Source organism: Sceloporus occidentalis, unplaced genomic scaffold (genome assembly GCF_023333645.1).
Source record: "Sceloporus occidentalis isolate IW3139 unplaced genomic scaffold, rSceOcc1.0.p SCAF_123, whole genome shotgun sequence".
Classification (NCBI taxonomy): Eukaryota; Metazoa; Chordata; class Lepidosauria; order Squamata; family Phrynosomatidae; genus Sceloporus; species Sceloporus occidentalis.
Genome location: NW_028317103.1, coordinates 422,442 through 445,852, shown reverse-complemented (window position 1 = coordinate 445,852; position 23,411 = coordinate 422,442). Strand labels below are relative to the sequence as shown.

The 23,411-nt window shown below is 40.6% G+C and overlaps 1 protein-coding gene across 1 annotated transcript in view; it reads left to right on the top strand.

The window, feature by feature from the left end:
• The window catches only part of LOC149282078 (adenylyltransferase and sulfurtransferase MOCS3-like), a 50,446-nt gene that overhangs the window by 7,364 nt on the left and 19,671 nt on the right, over positions 1 to 23,411 (top strand). The window contains exons 3-7 of the mRNA XM_089498617.1: positions 7,424 to 7,516; positions 12,873 to 12,993; positions 18,580 to 18,654; positions 21,306 to 21,423; positions 21,911 to 22,019. Coding sequence (XP_089354743.1) covers positions 7,424 to 7,516; positions 12,873 to 12,993; positions 18,580 to 18,654; positions 21,306 to 21,423; positions 21,911 to 22,019 — 516 coding nt within the window. The remainder of the gene's footprint in view (positions 1 to 7,423; positions 7,517 to 12,872; positions 12,994 to 18,579; positions 18,655 to 21,305; positions 21,424 to 21,910; positions 22,020 to 23,411) is intronic.

Sequence of the window (23,411 nt, the reverse complement as noted above, 5' to 3'; positions counted from 1 at the left end):
CTCGGTTCTCAAGCCCCTAGATGGGTTGCCCTTGAGGGGGCTCTGTGTCACTTACCTGATGTCTCGGGGGTCTGTTGGCTGGGGGGGAGTGCGCGCCCGTCCTGTACCGATAGCCCTACGCTGTCCTTTTCCCTCTCTTTATGGGACCGACTTAAAACGAGCCGCGCTTTGTACCGCACGCCGTCTGCCCTTACCCCTCTGTTCCACAATTCTGCTTTTCCTGCAGGGTTGGTGTTGGCTTCCTTCCACTGGTGGAGGTCTCATGGTTTTTCGAAGGTTGGTCACCTATATCACCAGGGCTATTTACACACCGTGCGTACTCTCACTGGCTCTTTTCAGATGCCCCCTGCGGAAACGTATCGTTTCCTTCAGCTTCGCTCGTTTTTGGCGGGGCTCAAGCTTCCCCGCACCTTCCCTCTTATGACTCCATTCGAGCGGCTGTGCTGGGCTGGGGAGAGACGTCCGGGCGCGATTTCGCAGCTTTATGCCCACCTTACAGCGCATACCTTCTCTGCCGCCCCTTCCCATTGCCGTTTGTGGGAGAATGACCTTGGGATATCTTTCACTCAGTCAGACTGGACGGAAATATACACTAACACGTTCTCACTTACCGCTAATACTCTCATTAAAGAAGGCGCGTTCAAGGTGGTTGGCAGGTGGTATCTTCCTCCTTCCTGGGTTGCCCAGATGTTCCCGGGCTCCGGTGATGGCTGTACGAGGGGTTGTGGAGAGAGGGGCTCGTACTTTCACATGTGGTGGGCGTGCCCTCTGGCCGTGGATATGTGGACCTGGGTCTTTGATCTTCTCAGTGAACTTGTGGGCACCCGGGTTGATAAGTGCCCTTTGACGGCTTTACTCAATAAGGATCACCCTGACCCCCAATTTCCCAGATGCACCCAGCGGCTCATTCACAGGATATGCGCGGCGGCGCGACTCTCTATCGCTAAACATTGGAACACATGCATCCCTCCCCGATCACTAATTTTATCTAAGATTTGGCATATTATGCACATGGAAAAACTCACTGCATACATACACGATACTACTGAACGCTTTCTGAAGGTGTGGACCCCCTGGATGTCTTCCGCCTACGCTGATGGCTCCACAGGCCGGATTGCTGCTCTGTGAGGTACCATTCGGGTGCATGGTGTGGTCTCTTTCTTCCCCTTCTTCCTTTTTTTTTTTTTTTTTTTATTTTATTTTTTTTCTTCTCTTCTGTTATTTTGCTCCCTCGCTTTTCCGCCCTGGTTTCCCTCTTCTTCCCTCCCTTTGAGAGTCCCCCCCTTTTTTTGTTGTTTTTTTGTTTTTTTTTCCCTGGTTCCTGTGCTGAGACCTCTGCCCAATAGGGCTGCTCCGCCTTTCTTTTTTGCTGCCCAGTGGTTTGTGAGGTGTCCGCCTGGGGTTTCTGCCTACGGGTTGGCCCGTTCCCTGTTGAGGTTTCCCTTCCCCTGTTTGTTCCCACTACGAATTATCGTGTTCTTGTTTTCCGGGCATGCTCCTGGGGGCCGCTGTCTATGGGCCTTTTTTCTCCTATTTGTCTCCTCACTACCACCTTATCTTGCTGAGGCCTGTGACTTTCCGTGACATTAGTGATGTCGATATTACTTTTTGTATGCACTGGTTCAATGATACCTATGTTGATGACTGCTGATGTTTCTGCTACTTGCACATTGTTATCATGTTAACAAAAAAAAGGAAATGATGTCTAGGCGCCGCTTTACTCTGACCTGTACGATTTTTATTTTTGCATATTCTGTCGTCTGCTGTGCCTGGATGTCAATAAAAAACTTTTCAATCGAAAAAAAAAAAATTGGAGCAGTTCTAGAAGAAACTACTACTCTTAATCATAAGAAACTCTTCTTAGAGGTAACATTTTTGCTATTGAATTGGGGGAAAATTGAGACCTCATGGATGGGGCGTATTAACATCCTTAAGGCTTATATAATTCCTAAAATTCTTTATCTTTTTAGATGAATTCCTTTTCAAATTCCAAATTATTTTAGATTGGGATAACCTATTCTCTTGTTTTGTTTGGGCGGCAAAGATGGTAAGACTCCCAACAGATCTTCTTAAAAGAAGCGCAGAACCTGGAGGCTTAGGCTACCCCGATATAAATGAACTGTATGAAGCTTCCCAAATATCATTCATGCTGGCCTGGAATTCTTTAAAAGAGAAAAATGTCCCTGGCTGGTATCATATAGAGAGACGTTATTGTAAAACTTTGAGCCCTTTCTATTTTTCGGTTACCTCGAACTCAATTTAAAAAGAAAAAAAAATTCTAGTCTAATAATGATATTTTGCTTACCTTTTCTAAAATTAAGAAAAGACTCGAAGAATGGATATTATTTACAAAAAACTGCCCTATAGATGTTCTTTCATTCTTTGTACCTGATCTCTTTCTGGACAGCTGGAAACTGTTGGGTTTAAAAAAGATAGGAGATCTCTACAACGAAACTCAAATAGCCTCCTTCCCTTTTTTTGATTGGAAAATATGGGTTATCTTCAAGAGATATCTTTAAATATATTAGACTTAAACATTTTTTAAAATCCAATCCGCCAGCTGAGAGTACCCCCTGGTTTAAATTTGTTACTACTTGTGCCTCTAAAAGAATATTATCCAAGATTTTAAAATTCTTTAAAGATAATAAAACGCTTGATAAGAGCAAGGCACATAAGCAATGGGAGAAGGATCTAGAGCTCTCTATTCCTTTACAAACCTGGCATAAAGCATGGCAGGCAACTCGAAAATCGACCCACTGCTTAAATCTCCAAGAACACTTCTTTAACCCCTTAACGACCTTTGCCGGTTCAGGACCGTCATGGAAAAACGGTCGCTTAATGACCTTTGACGGTCCTGAACCGTCAAAAAATTAAATAAGCTTAGAAAGTGATCAACGATCACTTTCTTCGCTTAAACGGCATTACTGTAATGCCTCGATGTCGAGGCATTCAGCAAGGCCGAGATCGGCATCGGGGGCCATGTCTGGCCCCTCCCCGGGGCGTCAACAGCCGCCATACATTGTATGGCGGCGGACGCCCGTTTTAAAAGCGTTTAGGAGGCGATCAACGATCGCCTCCTAAACTTAAATGGTGTCGCTGGAATGCCTCGATCAGGAGGCATCCAGCGACACCAAACACTTATCTTTGGATGGGCTGTGACCGCTCCGGAGAGCGGTCACAGCCGCAACTGCCGGTGATCTTCGCCCCATGGCGGCGGCCCGGGAAAAAAAACAATAAAGAAAGAGTTCGCTAGACGGTCTCCTGACCCTCTAGAGAACTCTGCCTCCACTTGCAGGTTGAATACAGGTACTGCACTCAACCATGCAAGTCAATGGAGCCCAGCTTTCTAATCACAATGTGATTAGTAAAATATTAAAAAAATAATAAAAAAAAAAAAATGGGAAAAAAAAAATGTGCTAACATTTAAAAATTATGCAGTGATGTCACTAGATGAACCATCCAGTACCAGCAAAATGTGTAAAAAAATATTAAAAAAAGTATTAAAAAAATAAAATAAAAAAATAAAGTTTATTTTGAGCAAGTGCTAAGATTTCTCAAAAATATCAACAAAGAGTTAAAATAAAAGCACTTCAAATACCCAAGGGGTGTCTAATATATAAAAAAAAATGGCTGATGGGGTAAATTGGAGTGGCCGAGCTCAAAGATAGGGCATAGGTACAGACTGACCAAAATGGAGAAAAAAAGCGCACTTCCCAAATGTGGCATTTTAAATCTCAAACAACACGACAAACCCATGCATGTCGGGTATCACTGCACTCAGGAGATGTTCCTGAACACACATTGGGGTGTTGTTTGACAGTGACATATACCAGAACCTGTATATCTATAACTAAAGTACAATTTGTGTGAAAAAAATAAAAAAAAAATTACTATTACAAAGTTTGACAAAGTGTAGTTGTATAATTGGTGCATGGAAAGGGTTAAAATAACAGCATTTGGAATACCCTGGGGTGTCTAGTTTTCAAAAATATATGGTTTGAGAGGGTTAAATTGAGTTAACTGGCTTCAAAGATGTTCCAAAGAGGAGATGGAGGCAGACTGACCAGATTTGTTAAAAAAGATTTGGAAATCATAAAACGCTGCTTGTACTTATTGCCCTATAACTTACAAAAAACAGCAAAAAAACATAAAAACATTGGGTATTTCTAAACTCAGGACAAGTAGTAGAATCTATTTAGCTAGTTTTTTTTACTTGCTTTTTTAGGTGAGTAAAAGATTTTTCAAATAAAAGTCATAAAATGTTGTTTGTTCAATTTTTCACCATGTTTTTTTTTTAATTTTTTTTATAGTAAATAAGATACGATCAAAATAATGGTATCTGAAGAAAGCCCATCTTGTCCTGAAAAAAAACAATATATAACTTATGTGGGTACACTAAATGGGTGAAGAGAAAATTACAGCTGAACACAAGCACCACAAAAGTATTAAAACAGCCTCGGTCCCACAGGGTACAAAAAGAAAAAACGAGCCCGGTCCTTAAGGGGTTAAACGTATGAATAGGTGGTATATGGTACTGGCACGCATAGCCAAATTTCAACCAGCAAAGGGTGCCTTTTGTTGGCGTTGTCATATTGAAATAGGTACCCACAAACATATATGGTGGGACTGTATATGCTTAACCCAGTTTAAAATAAAAATAATTGATCTTTTTTCAAAGCTATTTGGATTCAATATAGAACACATATGCTAAACACATATTGGGGTGTTTTGTGATAGTGACATATACCAGAACCTTTTAATTCATACCTGAAGTAAAATGTGTGTGGAAACACAAATGCAAAAAAATGACTACCACAAAGTTTGACAAAGGCTGGTGGTAGATATGGTGCATGGAAAGAGTTAAAATACTAGCTTTTGAAATACCCTGGGGTGTCTAGTTTTCAAAAATATATGGCTTTATTGGGCACACTGAAATGGCCCGGCTCAAAGATGTACCAAATAGGGCATGGGCAGTGGATCCCCAAATGCCAAAGTTCAACATTGAAAAATGCGCATGCCCCAAATGTGGCCCTTTTGCCCCCAAACAGCCAGGCAAAATCATTCATGTGAGGTATCGCTGTACTCAGGAGATGTTGCTAAACACATATTGGGGTGTTTTATGATACTGACATATACCAGAACCTGTTTATTCATACCTGAAGTAAAATGTGTGTGAAAAAACAAATGCAAAAAAAATTACTACCATAAAGTTTGACAAAGGCTGATGGTAGAATTAGTGCTTGAAAAGGGTTAAAATACTAGCATTTGGAATACCCTGGGCTGTCTAGTTTTCAAAAATATATGACTTGATGGGGTAAATTGCATTGGCCGGCTTCAAAGATACCCGAAATGGCACATGGGGGGAAGAATTACCAGATTTAGAAAAAATGGCTTTGAAATAGCAAAACGCTACCTGTACTTTTTGCCCCATAATGTGTAGAAAAAAGCAAAAAAACATAAAAACATTGGGTATTTCTAAACTCAAGACAAATAGTAGAATCTATTTAGCAGGTTTTTTCATTACCTTTTATAGATGAGTAAAAGATTTTTCAACTAAAAGTTAGAAACAGTCATTTTTTTCTAAATTTTTCACCATATCTTATGCTTTTTTTAATAGTAAATAATATGATACAATCAAAACAATGTCATCTAAAGAAAGCCCTTCTTGTCCTTAAAAAAACAATATCTAATGTGTGTGGGTTCAGTAAACGGGAAAGAAGAAAATTACAGCTAAACACGAGCAGCGCAGAAATGTTATAACGGCCATTGTCACGAAGGGTACAAAAAGTAAAATCAGCCTTTGTCACGAAGGGGTTAAGGAAGTTAATGCAATAGGGAAATATGACCAGATCTGGCATCGATGGTCTCGGTTAACTAACTAAATAATTAATGAATCCTTGTGCATTGAGAATTATCTTCCGCATTGCGGACTCCGTGGCCTACGTCTTAGAAATCTCTTGGCCCCCTACTCCGAGATTCCCCCCCCAGGAAACATCGAGTGTGTGAGTGGGTCATATAAACTTAGAAACATGATGGTTTCAATTACTATTCTCTTTGATATATTTGTAATTAGAAATACTAGATATTTTATATATCCCAATATACTGTACAGTTGCACTTTATGTATGTGAAGTATTGTCTCTTTATATTTTGTCTTTTGTCTGTTTTATAAAAAAAATTTAATAAAGAAGAAAATTAAAAAAAATAAAAAAGCTAGGCTCCATTGACTTGCATGGTTGAATGCAGTACCTTTATTCAATCTGCAAGTGGAGCCAGAGTTCTCAAGAGGGCCTGGAGACCCTCCAGCGAACTTTCCGTACTTTGTTTATTTTTAAAGGACGCGTCGCCATCTTTCGAGTGGCAAAAATCACTTGCTGTGGCGTTTGTGTCACGGCCCGTCCTGGGGTGAGTATTCGGTGTTGCTGAATGCCTCGTTACAGAGGCATTTTAGCGACAGTATTGAAGTTTAAACTTTGATATGGTATTCTGAATACCTTGGTTGTAAAGAGTGGTTATTTAAGTTACTGTTGCCTTGAACCATCTTGAATCAGTCTGCCCATTTTCCATTGACCTCCGACATCAACAAGGCATTTTTGTCCACACGACTGCTGCTCACTGGATATTTTTTCTCTTTTTCGGAACCATTCTCCGTAAACCTTAGAAATGGTGCGTGAAAATCCCAGCAGTTTCTGAAATACTCCAACCAGCCTGTCTGGCACCCACAACCATGCCACGTTCAAAGTCACTTTGTGTGTATGTTAAATGTAGATATATTTTGTGTAACATTTTAGAAGTAATTTTAAACTTCACGTTCAATTCATATTCATCTGGTATCATATCAGAAAATCTTGACGGTGGGTCGAACAAACACATAGGAGAAAGAAATACAGGCAATAGCATGATATTGTAAAATAATAAAGCAACTGTATTAGTGTGGGTAATTATTGCACTCACGTATCCATACTGTGTAAACATGCTCATCATAAAAATCTCTAATTCTTCGCTTCTAAAAAGATATAAAAACCGCAAACTATGGCAAAGTATCACAAGATTAAGTGAAGGTAGACAATATCACAATATTGCTTGTATTTCTTTCTCCTATGTGTTTGTGCAACTCATGGTGAAGATTGACTGACTACTGTTTTGAGGTGCTGCCACTAGGAGAGTATATACTTTTTTTTTTTTTTTTTTACATATATACTCGTGGTGTGTTTGCTTTTTCAGTGACGATATCAGAGAAGCCTGTTTCTATGAGTAATTCAACTGTATGATCATAAAAAAGATCACAAAGCTAATTCTTTAATGTTCCACCTATAATAAAAGTAAATTGCACTGGCTGGCAATAAACATTTAAGATAATTTAACATCATTAAGATATTTTAAATTGGTAAACTTTTTTTTTTTTCTTTTTCTTTTCATACAGGTCAACTTAACCTATCAAATTCCTCTGTCCTGGTGATAGGTTGTGGAGGCTTAGGATGTCCATTAGCACAGTACTTGGCTGCATCTGGAATAGGTAACTATTACTAAATATATATATATTAACCGTAAATCCGCTATAGCTAAAGAAACTTGCTATCTAGTCGCTAAGAAAGCGCTGTCTCGAGCCCAAAATTGAGCAGGAAAGAAGGGAAGAGGAGGATAAGGAAGCGTGAGGACAGGGAGAGCGGCAGGCGTAACAAGAATGCTGCACTGCACTTCACAAAGCATTGCTTTTACAACATCAAAAGATGATAAGCTGAAGCTAACTGAACCAAGTTAACATATACAACCAGTTCTTCCAAAGCCCTGATCTTTTCCCCATTTTGAATCCAATCCCTAAAATTTTCTTGTAGAGAGACAACAGGCGTTTAGCTGTATTCGACCGATGTCTATTTAGTGACCACTGATTTGTAAATATTGCTTTGATGGATGAGCATAGCATCCAGGGTAAATTAAAGTGTTAAGCCAATTGCAAATATCTAAATGGACATGGTTGCAGGCTCCCAGGTAAAGCTAGTAAGGATAAGAGGAGCCTGCTGTTAGGCCCAGTTGACTTGGTTTATTGTGAATAGTGTTTAGCCAATATGTGTGGGCTGGTTACCCATTCAGGCAGAAATGGTACGAGGGTGGAGTGGCGAGAGTTTAAATGAGATTTGGTGTCAACCCAATGAACCTTACATAAGGTTTACTTCAGTCAATTAGCATCTCTGTTATTATGGGAGTCCTTTTGCCTAAACCATTCCCAGGTGGAAAATTTGACACCTCTTCTAGGCAGACAGGCACAATTTTGACCTTGCGAAGAACCCTCCAACAAACAAAGGAGTTACAAACTCAGGCCTTTTTGTTTTTTTTTCTTTTTTTCTTTACTAAAGGTTTTATTTAAAAGATTGAATATAAACCCAGGTATTAACATCTGGGGTTCCTCGTATGTATATTTGAGGTGCTGCCATTTTTCCTAGCAGAATGACACCAGACAAGGCTGGGGTATCTCAATATTTTAAGAGATAAAAAAAAAAGTATGCATTATTAGATTACAGACAGACCATGCAAGGTCTTTATGGAAAAATGAGTGGCATATCAGGAGGTATAACTCGTATAGGGGATATAAGGCATCAGGGGAGGGCTGGCAGCCTAAGGCCTGGGGTGCAAGTCAAGTGAAGTGGCTCCGCCCCCTCGCACTCACCTTTCACCCCTCACGCTTCTCCCATCACTATGCGGCCATCAGACTGCTGGAAAACTTATCTAAACGGCCGCTGGGTGCTGATGCCACCGGCCGGAGCTACTTTAATCCTTTTTTTTATTTATTTAATATGCCGGATCGGCTTGCCATATTAAAAATAAATAAAGTATTAAAGTAGCGCTGGCCGGCAGCATCAGCACCCAGCGGCCATTTCGATTCGATTTCCAACAATCTGATGGCCGCATAGTGATGGGAGCAGCATTAGGGGTGAAAGGTGAGTGCGAGGGGGCGGAGCTTTCACCCCTCACGCTGCTCCCATCACTTGGCGGCCATCGCATACGGCCGCTGGGTGCTGATGCTGCCAGCCGGCGCCGCTTTAATACTATTTTTTTTTCCATTTAATAGCCGATCCGGCTTGCCATATTAAATTTAAAAAAAAAAAAGTATTAAAGTAGCACCGGCCGGCGGCATCAGCACCCAGTGGCCGTTTAGATTAGATTTCGGGCGGCCTGGGGGGCAATTGCCCCCCTGCCCCCTGGCCCAGCCTGCCCCTGTAAGGCATACCAGGGGGCACAGTGGCATATCAGTGGGTATAAGAGGCATATGTGGGAGGGCAGAGTGGCATTTCTGGGGGTATAAGGCATATGTTGGGAGGGCAGAGTGGCATATCTGGGGGTATGTGGCATATCTGGGAGGCAGTGTGGCAAGCCTGGGCTCAATTGTGCATAACTGGGGGGGGGCAGGTTGGGAAATAAAAACAAGAAATGCATTATTCTCAGTTTTTTGTTTTTTTTTTTTTGTTTTTTTTTCTTTTCTTATTCTGTTTTTATTTTTTTTTTATTATTTTAAATAAATGAAAAATTTACATTTATTTTTTTATCCGATTAATCGGTCAACTAATCGGTTATGCTGAGTCATACTTCCGGACCTCTGTGGTCCTTGTGCTCCTTGACGTGTTATGATTTGACAGTAGACTTGGTGGCCTAGTTCAAATGAAAGTTGATCACTTTTCATGGATGAGTATAGTCTTTCCCATTTCTAAACCCAATCCTAACTCTCATAGTGTTTTATCTGAAAAGAAAGAGGAGGTCAGCAAGATAGTAAGGAGGGTGGATCTTTTGTTGTGTTAAGGACTATGCAGTCTTTTGTTAATTCATGACACACAATTCAATTCCAAGCTCATTATGGAACGGTTAAATGTTTCTAAAAAGAGATGCCTGTTTTTCAGAAAACTCTGCAAGGCCTCTACCTCTATCCCGGCACCCCCTCCTCCCAACTGCCACTGGGGTTGTTTACTGGCAGCTTACATCCATGTATCTCCCAATGTTGCTGGGTATGGTGTGCTTGTGCCCCCGTATCCCATAATGCTCAGTTGCTGCTGGGAATAAGGTACTGGCACATCCAATTCCTTGCTGCTGCTGGGTAAGGGGGTTTCTAGTATTGTGTCCATTTACCTCTCCCCATGGATGAGGCTTTTTTTTTTTGCCCAACATCCCTCTCGACCCTTGCTTTTTCCTTGTCGTATTTACAGAGCCATTCCAACCCATTCAAGTACTGGTTCTCTATTAAGGCTGACTTTAATCCTCTTCCCCTGTGGATGGCGGGCACAACCTAATAACATTTTCATTAGCAGAACTTAGTCCAAAAACACAAAAGCAAGACCTCATTCTCTAGGCAACCTAGGGCTGCAACAACTAATCGATAAAATCGATAATAATCGATAATGAAAATCGTTGCCAACGAATTTCATTATCGATTAGTTGAATCGATTTTTATCGATTATAAAATGAGGGTTTTTTTCAGAGCAAACGCTCTGAAAAATACCCCTCATTATATAAACCGTTTAGTCTGACTCACAGCAGCAGCTCCTACTTACCAGCCCCTCCCTGTAATCACTGTGACAACTGGCCCCGCCCCCTTCCTTCTCCCAGAAGGCCAGAACCACATGGCTGTGACACTCATCTAACTGTAAGTATAAAATTAATATTTGGGCTGCTGAAAGTTAGGGGAGGTGGGGTTTAATTTAGGGGCAGTTATGGTTAATGGGGTGTTTAGGGTTAATTTAGGGGAAGTTATGGTTAATGGGGTGTTTAGGGGCAGCTATGGTTAATGGGGTGTTTAGGGTTAATTTAGGGGCAGCTATGGTTAATGGGGTGTTTAGGGTTAATTTAGGGGCAGTTATGGTTAATGGGGTGTTTAGGGTTAATATAGGAGCAGCTGTGGTTAATGGGGTGTTTGGGGTTAATTTGAGGCAGTTGTGGTTAATGGGGTGTTTAGGGTTAATTTAGGGGATGTTGTGGTTGATGGGGGTCTTTAGGGTTAATTTAGGGGATGCTGTGGTTAATGGGGTGTTTAGGGTTAATTTAGGGTAGTTGTGTTTGATGGGGTATTTAGAGTTAATTTAGGGGTAGTTATGGTTAATGGGGTGTTTAGTGTTAATTTAATGATGAGGACTGAGGGTTAATTTAATAAAGTTAACTTAAGGCGCAGTTAGAGGTAAAGGGGGGCAGACTAAGGGGAATCTAAATCCTGGGGGCAGTGAAGATTAACCCAGTACTTATTTATAAAAGTATGGTGTCAGTGTGATGCGAACAGGTCTGTGACTCTGAGGGGACTATGAGATATCTGGGGGTATATGGCATATCTGGGGAGTATGGAGTGACATATCTGGGGGTATAAGGCATATACGATATATAAGGCATATGTGGGGAGGGCAGCGTGGCATGTCTGGGAGGCAGTGTGGCATGTCTGGGGAGGATTGAGTGGTGTATCAGGCGTATCAGGCACAGTGGCATATGTGGGGGTAGAGTGGAGTGGAATATGTGAGAGGCAGCGTGGAGTGGTATATGTGGGAGGCAGCGTGGAGTGGTATATGTGGGAGGCAGCGTGGCGTGGCACATGTGGGATGCAGCGTGGCATATGTGGGAGGCAGCGTGGAGTGGCATGTCTGGGAGGCAGCGTGGCAAGCCTGGGCTCAAATGTGCATGTGGGAGGTGGAGTGGAATATGTGGGAGGCAGGGTGGAGTGGAATATGTGGGAGGCAGCGTGGAGTGGTATATGTGGGAGGCAGCGTGGAGTGGTATATGTGGGAGGCAGCGTGGAGTGGCATATGTGGGAGGCAGCGTGGAGTGGCATGTCTGGGAGGCAGCGTGGCAAGCCTGTGCTCAAATGTGCATAAATTGGGGGGCTGGTTGGGGAATAAAGACAAGAAATGCATTTTATCAGGTTTTTTTTTTATTCTGCGTTTGTATTTAACATCATTTGTTTATTAAATTATTTTAAATAAATGAAAAATGTACATTCATTTTTTTATCCGATTAATCGATTAATCGAAAAAATAATCGGCCAACTAATCGATTATGAAAATAATCGTTAGTTGCAGCCCTAAGGCAACCACAACAATACTCTTTTTGAATTAACTTAGCACAAGCAGCGACCTTGTGGTTTTAGTGCAGAGATCTCCCTCGTATTCTTCCGACCATTTCACCACATATAAGTATGAGTTCTCTAGAAGGGATATATCAAACGACGTTTACCCTTGATTTGCAGCCCTCTCAGTTGGGTTGCCCCCCCCCCTGCATTTTGGCAGATATATAGATACCCGGGAACATACTACTGGTGGCAAGTATTGGTTACCACGTAAACAAATTGCTACCTACGTTTCGTTCTAATACATTTCCAAGTTTAAGGCTCTTCAGGACAAGCTGGTTTTTGTGGGGCATGGAGCTTGATATTGTGTCACAGGCTTTCTGACCACAGAGCAAAAGAGATAAAAGTTTAGTTGTAGTTTGTGGCATGTGGCCTGCCACAGAGACCCAAAAGAAGAGCTATCGACTGACTGGAATTTCTAGCAGTTTGGGAAGGCCTTCAAGCTTTGGAACAGATTGACCTACCAACAGAACTCCTGTATTTTCAGAAGGTTGTTTTCCTTTGATGTAGGTGAGGTTGGCAGAGTATTTCCCGATCTTTTTCATATGCGTAACAAAATCTACATTCCAAAACTGTTGTGCTGCATTATCAAGATAATTTGTATTTTTCACCAAGCTGTTATAATTTTAAATCTGTTTCAAAATTGCTATTGTTGCATTATATCTCAAATGCGTTTTATGAAAAATGTAATTGCATCTCTGCTTGTACAAAATGTGTTGTGCAACAATATATCAGTCACAATTTGAATGCTAAATAAATATTTTGGTTTTGTTTCACATAGGACGTTTGGGACTAGTGGATTATGATATTGTTGAAATGAGCAACCTTCACAGACAAATCCTGCATTTTGAAAAAAGACAGGGAATGCCAAAATCTGTATCTGTGGTGAAAACACTGAAGAAGTATGTGTTTGTGTTCATTTTGTGTTTGTTACAAGTTGTTTTACTTATTTAAGTGTTGGATGCGATAAGGTACGGAACATTTTACTGCTGTCAGTTTATATACCTTTTTATATATAAAATCCCACCAGCTGTGTATATAATGTAAAACTTATTCGAATAATAAGATGCCTGCATTTTGGGATTTCTTGATAACTCCCATTTATACTGTGCTTTCTTGTTTACCTTTGTCAGCATTTGCTTTTCAGTCAATAATGCATTTTTATTTCTGAACACCATTTTCTTCCTCCATGTATATCAAATACTTTGGGGATCTGGAAAACTTGGTAAAATGTGATTAGGCAGCAGACTTGCATTCACAAAAAAAAATCACACACAACTTGCATTGCCTTGCCTGTAGTGTGTGTGTATGTTGATAAAGCAAGAAACTTGTAGATTCACTAACCGAATGAGACTTGCAAGTTCCCCTCGTCTTATTTAATTTATTTAGTTGAACACACAAAAATAATACCCCCTATTAAAAAGGGAAAGGGGGTTACGATCACGCCCTCCGCCAATCCCATGCCCAGTGACATGGGAAATAATTAAATTAGCTTGGGATCAGTCTCACTCTGAGCAAGGGTGAGACAGACTGCAAACTGTACCCCCTCGCTATTTGTTATACTCGATTCTTCCCTGTCCACTGAGATGAGGGGAGGTTAAAATGTTAAGACCACCCCATAAGAGAGACAGAAACTTACCCAGCGATCTGCAACGCCACAGCTTCTTATATTCAGCCCCAAAAAGGCCATGCAAAAATAGTAAAAGGGAAAAAGCAGACCATTTCACAATACACTGCCATCAGGTGCATATCGATTTAATTTGGCTTTTTTTGTTTGCGTCACTTTTTTTATGTTTATCCTTTGGAATTACTCCTTTCCTTGAGCTAAAAATGAGTATCGGTTGCTTATCATTGCTACATGGTCCATGGAAAGGTATGAGGCGATCTTTCTTTCTCAACAAGTTGTACCATTGAAAAGCACACTCCAGCTATCATATTAACTTTAATGCATATGATAGCTGTGTGATCCCTGTGAACACCGGTCATCTGGTGTTGCTGCAATGAGGCATCCAGCAACACCAAAAAAATATCAGATGCCCTGTTTGATCGCTCCTCGGGGCTGTCGTGTTACTGTATTGAAAGGCTATATGCTTTTCAATGATGTTGGTATCCAGAGGTTAACAAAATGATTTAGGAGGAGATCAACTATTGCTTTCTAATCTAAACCTGTTTAGCTGAAATGTATTGAGGCATTCAGCAACATGAAAAAAATTCAGGTGCCCCGTTTGATCTCTTCCAGAGGGTCTTTCCATGTACTGAAGCCAATCATGCAGGTCAATAGAGCCCAGCTCACTAACTGCTACGTGAAACTGTTACTAAATTTTTTTTTCCCCCCCATAAACTGTTTATTTGGTGTTCAGAAGATCAGGAAGTACATGAGCAAGAATCTGCATGGTTCAAGGAAATACATTGAGCAAATACATATACAATCATGCAGCAGGATAGAGGACACTTGCCCTATCCAAAGTAAGAACAGACAAATCAATGGGACCTGATGGCATACAACCCAAATTATTAAAAGATGTGTTCTGGCAAAACCACTAGCAGATCTATTTAATCAGTCACTGACAAGAGTAGTTCCAGAAGACTGGAAGTTGGCAACCGTAGTACCTCTGCACAAAAAAGGTGGTAGGGAAGACTCGGCTAACTATAGACCAGTAAGCCTTATGTGTAGGTAGTTGGCAAATTAATGGAAATCATGCTAAAGGATAGGATTGTTAAATATCTAGAAATAAATGGTTTACATGATAAGAAACAGCACGGGTTTACTACAGGAAGATCTTGTCAAACTAACTTATTTCTTTGACTGGGTAACTAAGACAATAGACTAGGGAGGAGCTGTTGATATAGCCTATCTAGACTTTAGTAAGGCATTTGACACTGTCCCTCATAGAAGATGAATAAATAAATTGCAGTCTGAGTATGGATGCCAGAATGGTTGAATGGATAAGCCAATAGTTGAGTGATAGGAGGCAGAATGTGGTAGTTAATGGTGTACATTCAGAGAAAGGACTTGTCGCTAGTGGGATACCTCAGGGATCAGTATCGGAAGGATATTGGTAGTAGATAAATGCGCCCCCTGCTGAAGTCTGTGAGCAGCACCGAGAGTGTTTTAATGAGTATGCGTGATTGAGGGAATGAATCTGTGAATGAATGAGTTAGTGTGTGAGTGATAGCATGGATGTGTAACAGCTGGAACCTAGGAATGATGGGACTGTGATTGCTGTTAGCAATCACACTCCTATCATGCCAAGTCAGCCAGTACTTGCTGAAACCTGGCTAGCTGCCCCCCTTGTGTATTGATGCTGCCAGCAGTATGGGGTCTGCACATCACTTACAGCCACCCTGTACCAGCATGTACTGGCTAACAGCAATCACAGTCCCATCATGCCTAGGTTCCAGCATTTACTTGTTGCCTGGGTATGATAGGAGTGTGATTGCTGTTAGCAATCACACTCCTGTAATGCCAAATCATATTGTTGATTTTTTTGTCCAATTGTGGTGTTACTTATTTTTATTAAGTGTGGGTTTTTTTAAAATTATTTTTAAAGGTCGGGGGGTCATTTTCGGTTTCAGCTTGGTGAACCCTGAATTTTCAGTTTTGGTCCAGAATTTTCATTTTGGTGCATCCCTGGAATAATTTTATAGAACTATTTCATTTTTAATTATCCTGAATTTGTAGTCACAAAACTTTCTAGGCCCAGAAATCAGTGAGAGGAAAAGTAAAGGTTTTGTGTCATTTACTTTATTTCAGTCTGCATATCTTATTAAAGGCCATATTTTCTCACATTGAAAAATGAGTGCGGCCTGCGCACGTATACAATTCTGATGAAGTGGCCCACTGCAGAAAAAACTTGGAGACCCCTGACATAGGGCTTTCCTTACTATGGGACCTGACCAAAGACTGATTTTTCCTGACCTTACATCAGGAAAAATGAGCAGACTAGATGGGCCGAATGATTTTTATCTACCATCAAATTCTATGTTTCTACATTTACACACACATATGTATACTTCTGTTTTGCCTTACATCATGTTTTTTGTTTTTTTTTCTTTTCTTTCAGTGGGTGGGGGTAAGGGCCTCAGTGTATTGCACCTAGTCGAACACAGTTCTACAATGCTGTTAAGACTGCCTCTGTAGAAGAAACCTAAGTGATTTGGCAGTTCTTATCACTTGCTTTGCTTCTTTCTGCTTAATCTTATAGATCTGTCTATCTTCCTCGCTTTGGGTACTTTTGTATTTACTAAAGGCTAACTTCTTGTCCTTTACGATTTTGGCCACTTCTGCAGAGTACCACAGCGTTTTTTTTTTTCGTTTTTTTTCTCTTACTGACCAGCCTAATACAATTTTCTGTTATCTTTAATAATAAAACTTTTAACCCCTTCGTGACAATGGCCGTTTTAACATTTCTGCGCTGCTCGTGTTTAGCTGTAATTTTCTTCTTTCCCGTTTACTGAACCCACACAAGTTATACATTGTTTTTTTTCAGGACAAGAAGGGCTTTCTTACGATGACATTGTTTTGATTTTATCATATTATGTACTTTTAAAAAAAAGTATAAAATATGGTGAAAAATGTAGAAAAAAATGACTTTTTCTAACTTTTAGTTGAAAAATCTTTTACTCATCTATAAAAGGTAATGAAAAAACCTGCTAAATACATTCTACTATTCGTCCTGAGTTTAGAAATACCAAATGTTTTTGTTTTTTTGCTTTTTTATGCACATTATGGGGCAATAAGTACAGGTAGCGTTTTGCTATTTCAAAGCCATTTTTTCCAAAACTGGCAATTCTTCCCCCGTGTGCTATTTCGGGTATCTTTGAAGCCGGCCAATGCAGTTTACCCCATCAAATCATATATTTTTGAAAATTAGACACCCCAGGGTATTTCAAATGGTAGTATTTGAACTCTTTCCACTATATCTACCACCAGTCTTTGTCAAACTTTGTGGTAGTCATTACTTCAGGTATGAATTCACAGGTCCTGGTATATGTCACTATATGTGTTCAGCAACATCTCCTGATTACAGCTATACCCCACATGAATGATTTTGCCTGGCTGTTTGAGGGCAAAAGGGCCATGTTTGGGGCATGCGCATTTTTCAATGTTGAACTTTAGCGTTTGGTGATCCGCTGCCCATGCCCTATTTGGTACATCTTTGAGCCATTTCAGTGTGCCCAATAAAACCATAGATTTTTGAAAACTAGACACCCCAGGGTATTTTAAATGCTCGTATTTTAACTCTTTGCATGCACACACTTTACCACCAGCATTTTTTCAAAGTTTGCAGTAGTATTTTTTGTGTGTATTTTTCCCCACACACCTACTTTATATATGAATTTACAGCTCCTGGTATATGTTGCTGTCACACGACACCCCAATATGTGTTCAGCAACATCTCCTGAGTACAGTGATAGCCCACATGCATGGGTTTGCCATTTTTGGGGGAACTAAAAAGCCACATTTGGGACATGTGCGTTTTTCTAATCGGAAATTAGATATGTGGCCATCCTCCCCCCCCCCCCGTGTTAATTGGGACATTGTTGAACCCGGCTAATTCAAGTTACCCCATCAAATCATACATTTTTTAAAAGTAGACACCCCATGGGCATTTAATATGCCAGTATTTTAACTCTTTCCATGCGAGAATTGTTTTAAGCTAATGTGCCAATTTTAATTTTATATATAAATTTTAAATTTTTTTGCCTTTTGTAAATTTTTTTTTTGCACGTTTTTTGGAACTTGAAGGTGCCCCTGATAGTGACATCAGTGGGAAATTATTTTTACATTTTACTGGGTTCTAATTTTTATTTTTTTTATTTTATTTTTACTAATCACACTGTGATTAGAAAGCTGGGCTCCATTGACTTGCATGGTTGAATGCAATACCTGTATTCAACCTGCAAGTGGAGCCAGAATTCTCTAGAGGGTCTGGAGACCGTCTAGCGAACTTTTTTTTACAGGACGGCCGCCATCTTGCGGTTGGCGAAAATCACTCGCAGTGGCGGTTGTGATTGCTCTCCGGAGCGGTTGAAAAACTAGCACTTGAAATACCCTAGGGCAGGGGTTCTCAAACTGCAGCCCTCCAGCTGCTGCAGGACTACATCTCCCATACTCAGCCAGCCCCTTAGCTGAAGGAGCATTATGGGAGATGTAGTCCTGCAGCAGCTGGAGGGCCGCAGTTTGAGAACCCCTGCCCTAGGGTGTCTAGTTTTCTTAAATATATGGTTTGATGGGGTAAATTGCATTGGCCGGCTTAAAAGATTCCCGAAAAAGCACATGGGGCAGAATGACCAAATTTGGAAAAAAATTGGTTTTGAAGTAGCAAAACGCTACTTATTGCCCAATAACTTGCAGATGGTGTTGGCCACAAATCGTTGTGTGTAAAGCTTACATTTAGGAGTACCCTGAGACATAACTAAAATGCTGCACTAAGATCTCATTATGGAATAAAATTGTATAGACTAACAGTGTGTTCTTATTTAAGGTTGAACTCAGCTGTGGAATATGTCCCATATCACGTGATGTTAAATCCTGACAATGTTTTAGAACTTATTCAACAATATCCTTTTTCATACCGATTAGAGAGTGCATATGTTAGCTTTAAAGGATTGCTTATTATGAATATTTAGGATTAGGAATTATCAATAACAATAATTAAACAATATTATTTGACAAATATATGCTTTCTGTACTGCAAATACACACACGCTGAAGGCTTATGTGTTTTTCTTGCTACAATAAATAGTTATCTAGGATAATAAATCCATGGATGAATGTATAGGATATAAAAAATAGCAGGATATCAAAGACTACACAGTGGTGGTTATAATAAAATAATGATCAACTTTATGAGATCATTTCAAAATATAAAACAATACAAATTATATAATAGAATACACAACATCAAAAGACACATACTTACAGTATACACTCACCGGCCACTTTATTAGGTACACCTGTTCAATTGCTTGTTAACACATATAGCTAATCAGCTGATCACATGACAGCAACTTAATGCATTTAGGCATGTAGACGTAGTCAAGAAAACTTGCTGAAGTTCAAATCGAGCATCAGAATGGGGATTTAAGTGACTTTGAACGTGGCCTGGTTGTTGGTGCCAGACGGGTTGGTCTGACTATTTCAGAAACTGCTGATCTACCAGGATTTTCACGCACAACCATCTCTAGGGTTTATAGAGAATGGTCCAGTGAGCGGCGGCAGTTGTGTGGACAAAAATGCCTTGTTCATGTCAGAGTAGTACAGACTGGTTCGTGATAACAGAAAAGCAATAGTAACTCAAATAACCACTTGTTACAACCAAGGTATGCAGAATACTATCTCTGAACGCATAACACGTCGGACCTTGAAGCAGATGGGCTACAGCAGCAGAAGACCACAACGGGTGCCACTCCTGTCAGCTAAGAACAAGAAAATGAGGCTACATTCGCACTGGCTCATAAAAAATTTGACAATGGACAACTGAAAGGTGTGCCTGATCTGATGAGTATCGATTCCAGCTGCAACATTCAGATAGGGTCAGAATTTGACATAAACAACATGAAAGCATGGATCGATCCTGCCTTGTATCAACGGTTCAGGATGCTGGTGGTAGTGCAGTGGTATTGGGGACATTTTCTTGCAAACCTTAGTACCAATTGAGCATCGTTTAAACGCAACAGCCTACCTGAATATTGTTGCTGACCATGTCCATCCCTTTATGACCACAGTATACCCATCTTCAGATGGCTACTTTCAGCAGGATAATGCACCATGTCACAAAGCTCAAACTGGTTTCTTGAACATGACAATGAGTTCGCGGTTCTCTAATGGACTCTACCGTCACCAGATGTCAAAGCATTGGGATGTGATGGAAGCGGAGATTCGCATCATGGATGTGCATCTGACAAATCTGCAGCAACTGCGTGATGCCATCATGTCCATATGGACCAAAATCTCTGAGGAATGTGTCCAGCATCTTGTAGAAAATATGCCATGAAGAATGAAGGCATTTCAGAAGGCAACATGGTACTCGCAAGGTGTACCTAATAAAGTTGCCAGTGAGTGTATGAATCAATATATATCCTATTTACAAATATAGAGTACCTAGAATATTTAGCACCCGGGGCGGATCCTGTATTTATACTGAACAGATATGGTACAGCATAACTATTGATATGGTAGGCCTCTGCCCCTAAAACTACATTTACCACTGCTGCCTCTTTAGCAGGCTGCCTGTGCCACCTCTACCACATTAGCGCATGCCTGTGCCACCTCTTCTCCTGAAGCAGCCTGCCTTTGCCACCTCTGCCAGTTTAGCAGCCTGCCTGTGCCACCTCTGCCCTTAAACACTCGCCTATTCACTCCTGCACCCCTTACCTCCCTTGCAGATTTTACTGGTCCAGGGGCCATCAGCATCTATGCCCAATGGCCGCCTAATGTGGGCCAGCAGCTTACTGAGGAAATTTCCCACCCAGGGGAGCAGGAACCTAAACAGTTTCCTCGCACAGTGTGAGAGCTCCACAGCAGTAAGTGGCGGGCCCACGCTAGGTGGCCGTCGGGCCACCGGGCACCCTTCATGAGTAGCATGTAGTGCGGACACACCTTGAGTCTCCAAGCAAGTTTATTTGCTTATGCCTGTCCAATCCAAAACCAATCCTATACAAGCCTGTTTTTCCAATGTTTTACCCAAACATACACAATCTGCCTTTTTTTACTTCTCATATATTCACACACATTCATATGCCATTGAGTTCCTGATTAATCCCCATCTAAGTTAAAGGTTCCTAGAACATTTAAAAAAAATATGCATGCAATTTTCCATAGCGCAACACATTTTTTAGGTACTAACAAAGTACCTAAATATGTGCTATTCAGTGGTGGGACTGTTAATTTGTGGGTGAGAAAAGTTGTGCACTCTGGCATTGAAAAGATTAAATAAACACGCACAGACACAGTTTGAACTCAACATTAAACAGGCTAAATAACCACAGAGCCATCCTCAAAATGCTTACTGTTTTCCAATACTCCTCTGCCTGCACTTCCTTGCATTTCTGACACTCTAGATATTTAGGTCATATGAGGTTTCATTACGCTACAGTCGGCAAAAGCTCTTTTTGGCTGCCAGACACTTGAATAATTTCTTGGTATGACAGGCTTTGCCAGTCATGGTATCGGCACCTTTTATCATGTTTCTTTAACTTAATTTATAACATATGATGTGATCGCAGATTGCACTGATAACGTTCCCACTAGATATTTGGTCAACGACGCTTGTGTTGTAGCTGGAAAGCCACTGGTATCTGCCAGTGCCCTTAGATGGCAAGGCCAGGTAAGTGTAGAGTTATAAAAAATTAAACAAAACAGATGTACTGGACCATATCAGTTTATATAATCGTTAATAGATGATACAATCTATTTGTATACGTACACAAAGCATGCATACATAAAGGAAGGAAGCCCCTGTCCTGTAGAGTCTTAAGAGGTGTGTATATGTCCATACAGGTTAATGTGTCATTAAACATATAGTTCTAAGAATGAAGATGTATTTCAGAAAATACAGAAAGAAAAATATACATCATTAAATAGGATTCTTGTGCTCATCTTGTTAATAGATTTATAATTTATATAGCTGAAGTAAATTTATTTTAAGTTTAGTAGTTTGTTTAGAAACATTTTTAATTTATTTTATATTACAGGTTTAAAATTGAGCAATAGTTGCATTAAAACAAGAGGCACTGGCCTCTGACAGGGTGGCAGTGGAAGGGATAATTACAGATTTTTGTTTTTCACATGCTATTATAATGTTTTTATTTTAGCTCACCGTCTATAACCATCAGGGTGGTCCATGTTATCGGTGCTTATTTCCTACTCCACCTCCACCAGAAACTGTTACAAACTGTGCAGATGGTGGCGTTCTTGGTATTGGTAAGCCTCTTCTTTTTCCCACCTCCATTTACAACATAATACAAAAAGGAAATACACTTTAAGCAAAAGTGCACACATTCTAGTAGCAAACACTTTAAAGAGCATTTGTAAAGCCAACCGATTTATTTGATTGCATTTAGAGGAGTTTGGGAACCACTTCAACATAAGGTTTGTAGTTCTATTTGTTACACTAAGATGAGCGTAAATAATGGAATCAAATGTTTTGAATGAGGTTTTAACCCATTAAGCAAGCTTTTTTCCCTTACGGACGCAAGGAAATTCATAATTTGTGCTATGTGGTTCAACAGTAGTTTTCCTCTTCCTCATTTAGTGAACACATGCAAACCATATATTATGGCCTTTCATGATAAGTGAGTCATGAATATGTAAATGCCTCTTATGCCTAGGATTCTACAATATTTTAGTAATTACAGTGTAATGACCAGTGTGGAGCCTTGATGGCAATCAGACGTCAAAACAGTCCAACGATGTATACTGCATTTGCTCGATTATAAGATGACCCCACATAATATGAATATTAATTTAGGAAAAAAAGCCTGAATATAAGACTTCCCTATAAGAAAAGTTTTACCAGTAAATATTAATTCACATGTAAATGCTTCGAAAATTACCCTGGTCTTATATTCAAGGTTTTTAAGCATTGCAGGGGACCTGGATCCTCCTTTCTGGTAACTGCCGGCACTACTTCTGGGGCTCCTATGACGGAGCGTGGCGTGACCTTCCGGCGCGCCTACATAGAAGCAGTGCGGGCAGCAGCGGGGGTTGTCTGCGCGCATCGAGCAGGTGTTCACTAGCAGCCAAAGAGGAGGATTCCTTGCAGCAGTGCAGGGGACCTCTGTGCGAGGCGCGCAGACAACCTCCCCTGCTGCCGGCACTTCCGCTGGGGCATCTGTGATGGAGCACCGGCGTGACATGACCTTAAGATGCTCAGTCATAGAAGCCCCGGCGGAACTAACGGGCAGCAGAGGTTGTCTACGCTCATCTGATAATGGTCAAGATATTAGTGTGGCCATTCATGGGCATGTCCACTGGCTGCCCCCACTAGACACCAGGGAGACTGAAGCATGGGGGACAAGTCTAGTGATGCACTGGTATGTTGGGGGGGGCAGAGTGGCAAATGGGGGTATAAGGCATTTCTGGAGGCAGATGTGCATAACTGGTGGGTAGGTTTTTATTAAATATGAAAAAAGTTTACATGTGAATTAATATTTACTAAAAAAAAACTTTTTTCTTATAGGGTAGTCTTATATTAAGGGGATTTTCTTATAATCAGGGTCGTCTTGTAATCAAGCAAATGCATTTTTCTCATATTTTTAAATAAAAATATATATATATATTTCTTGCTGTTATTCCCTTTTATTTGCCAACCTG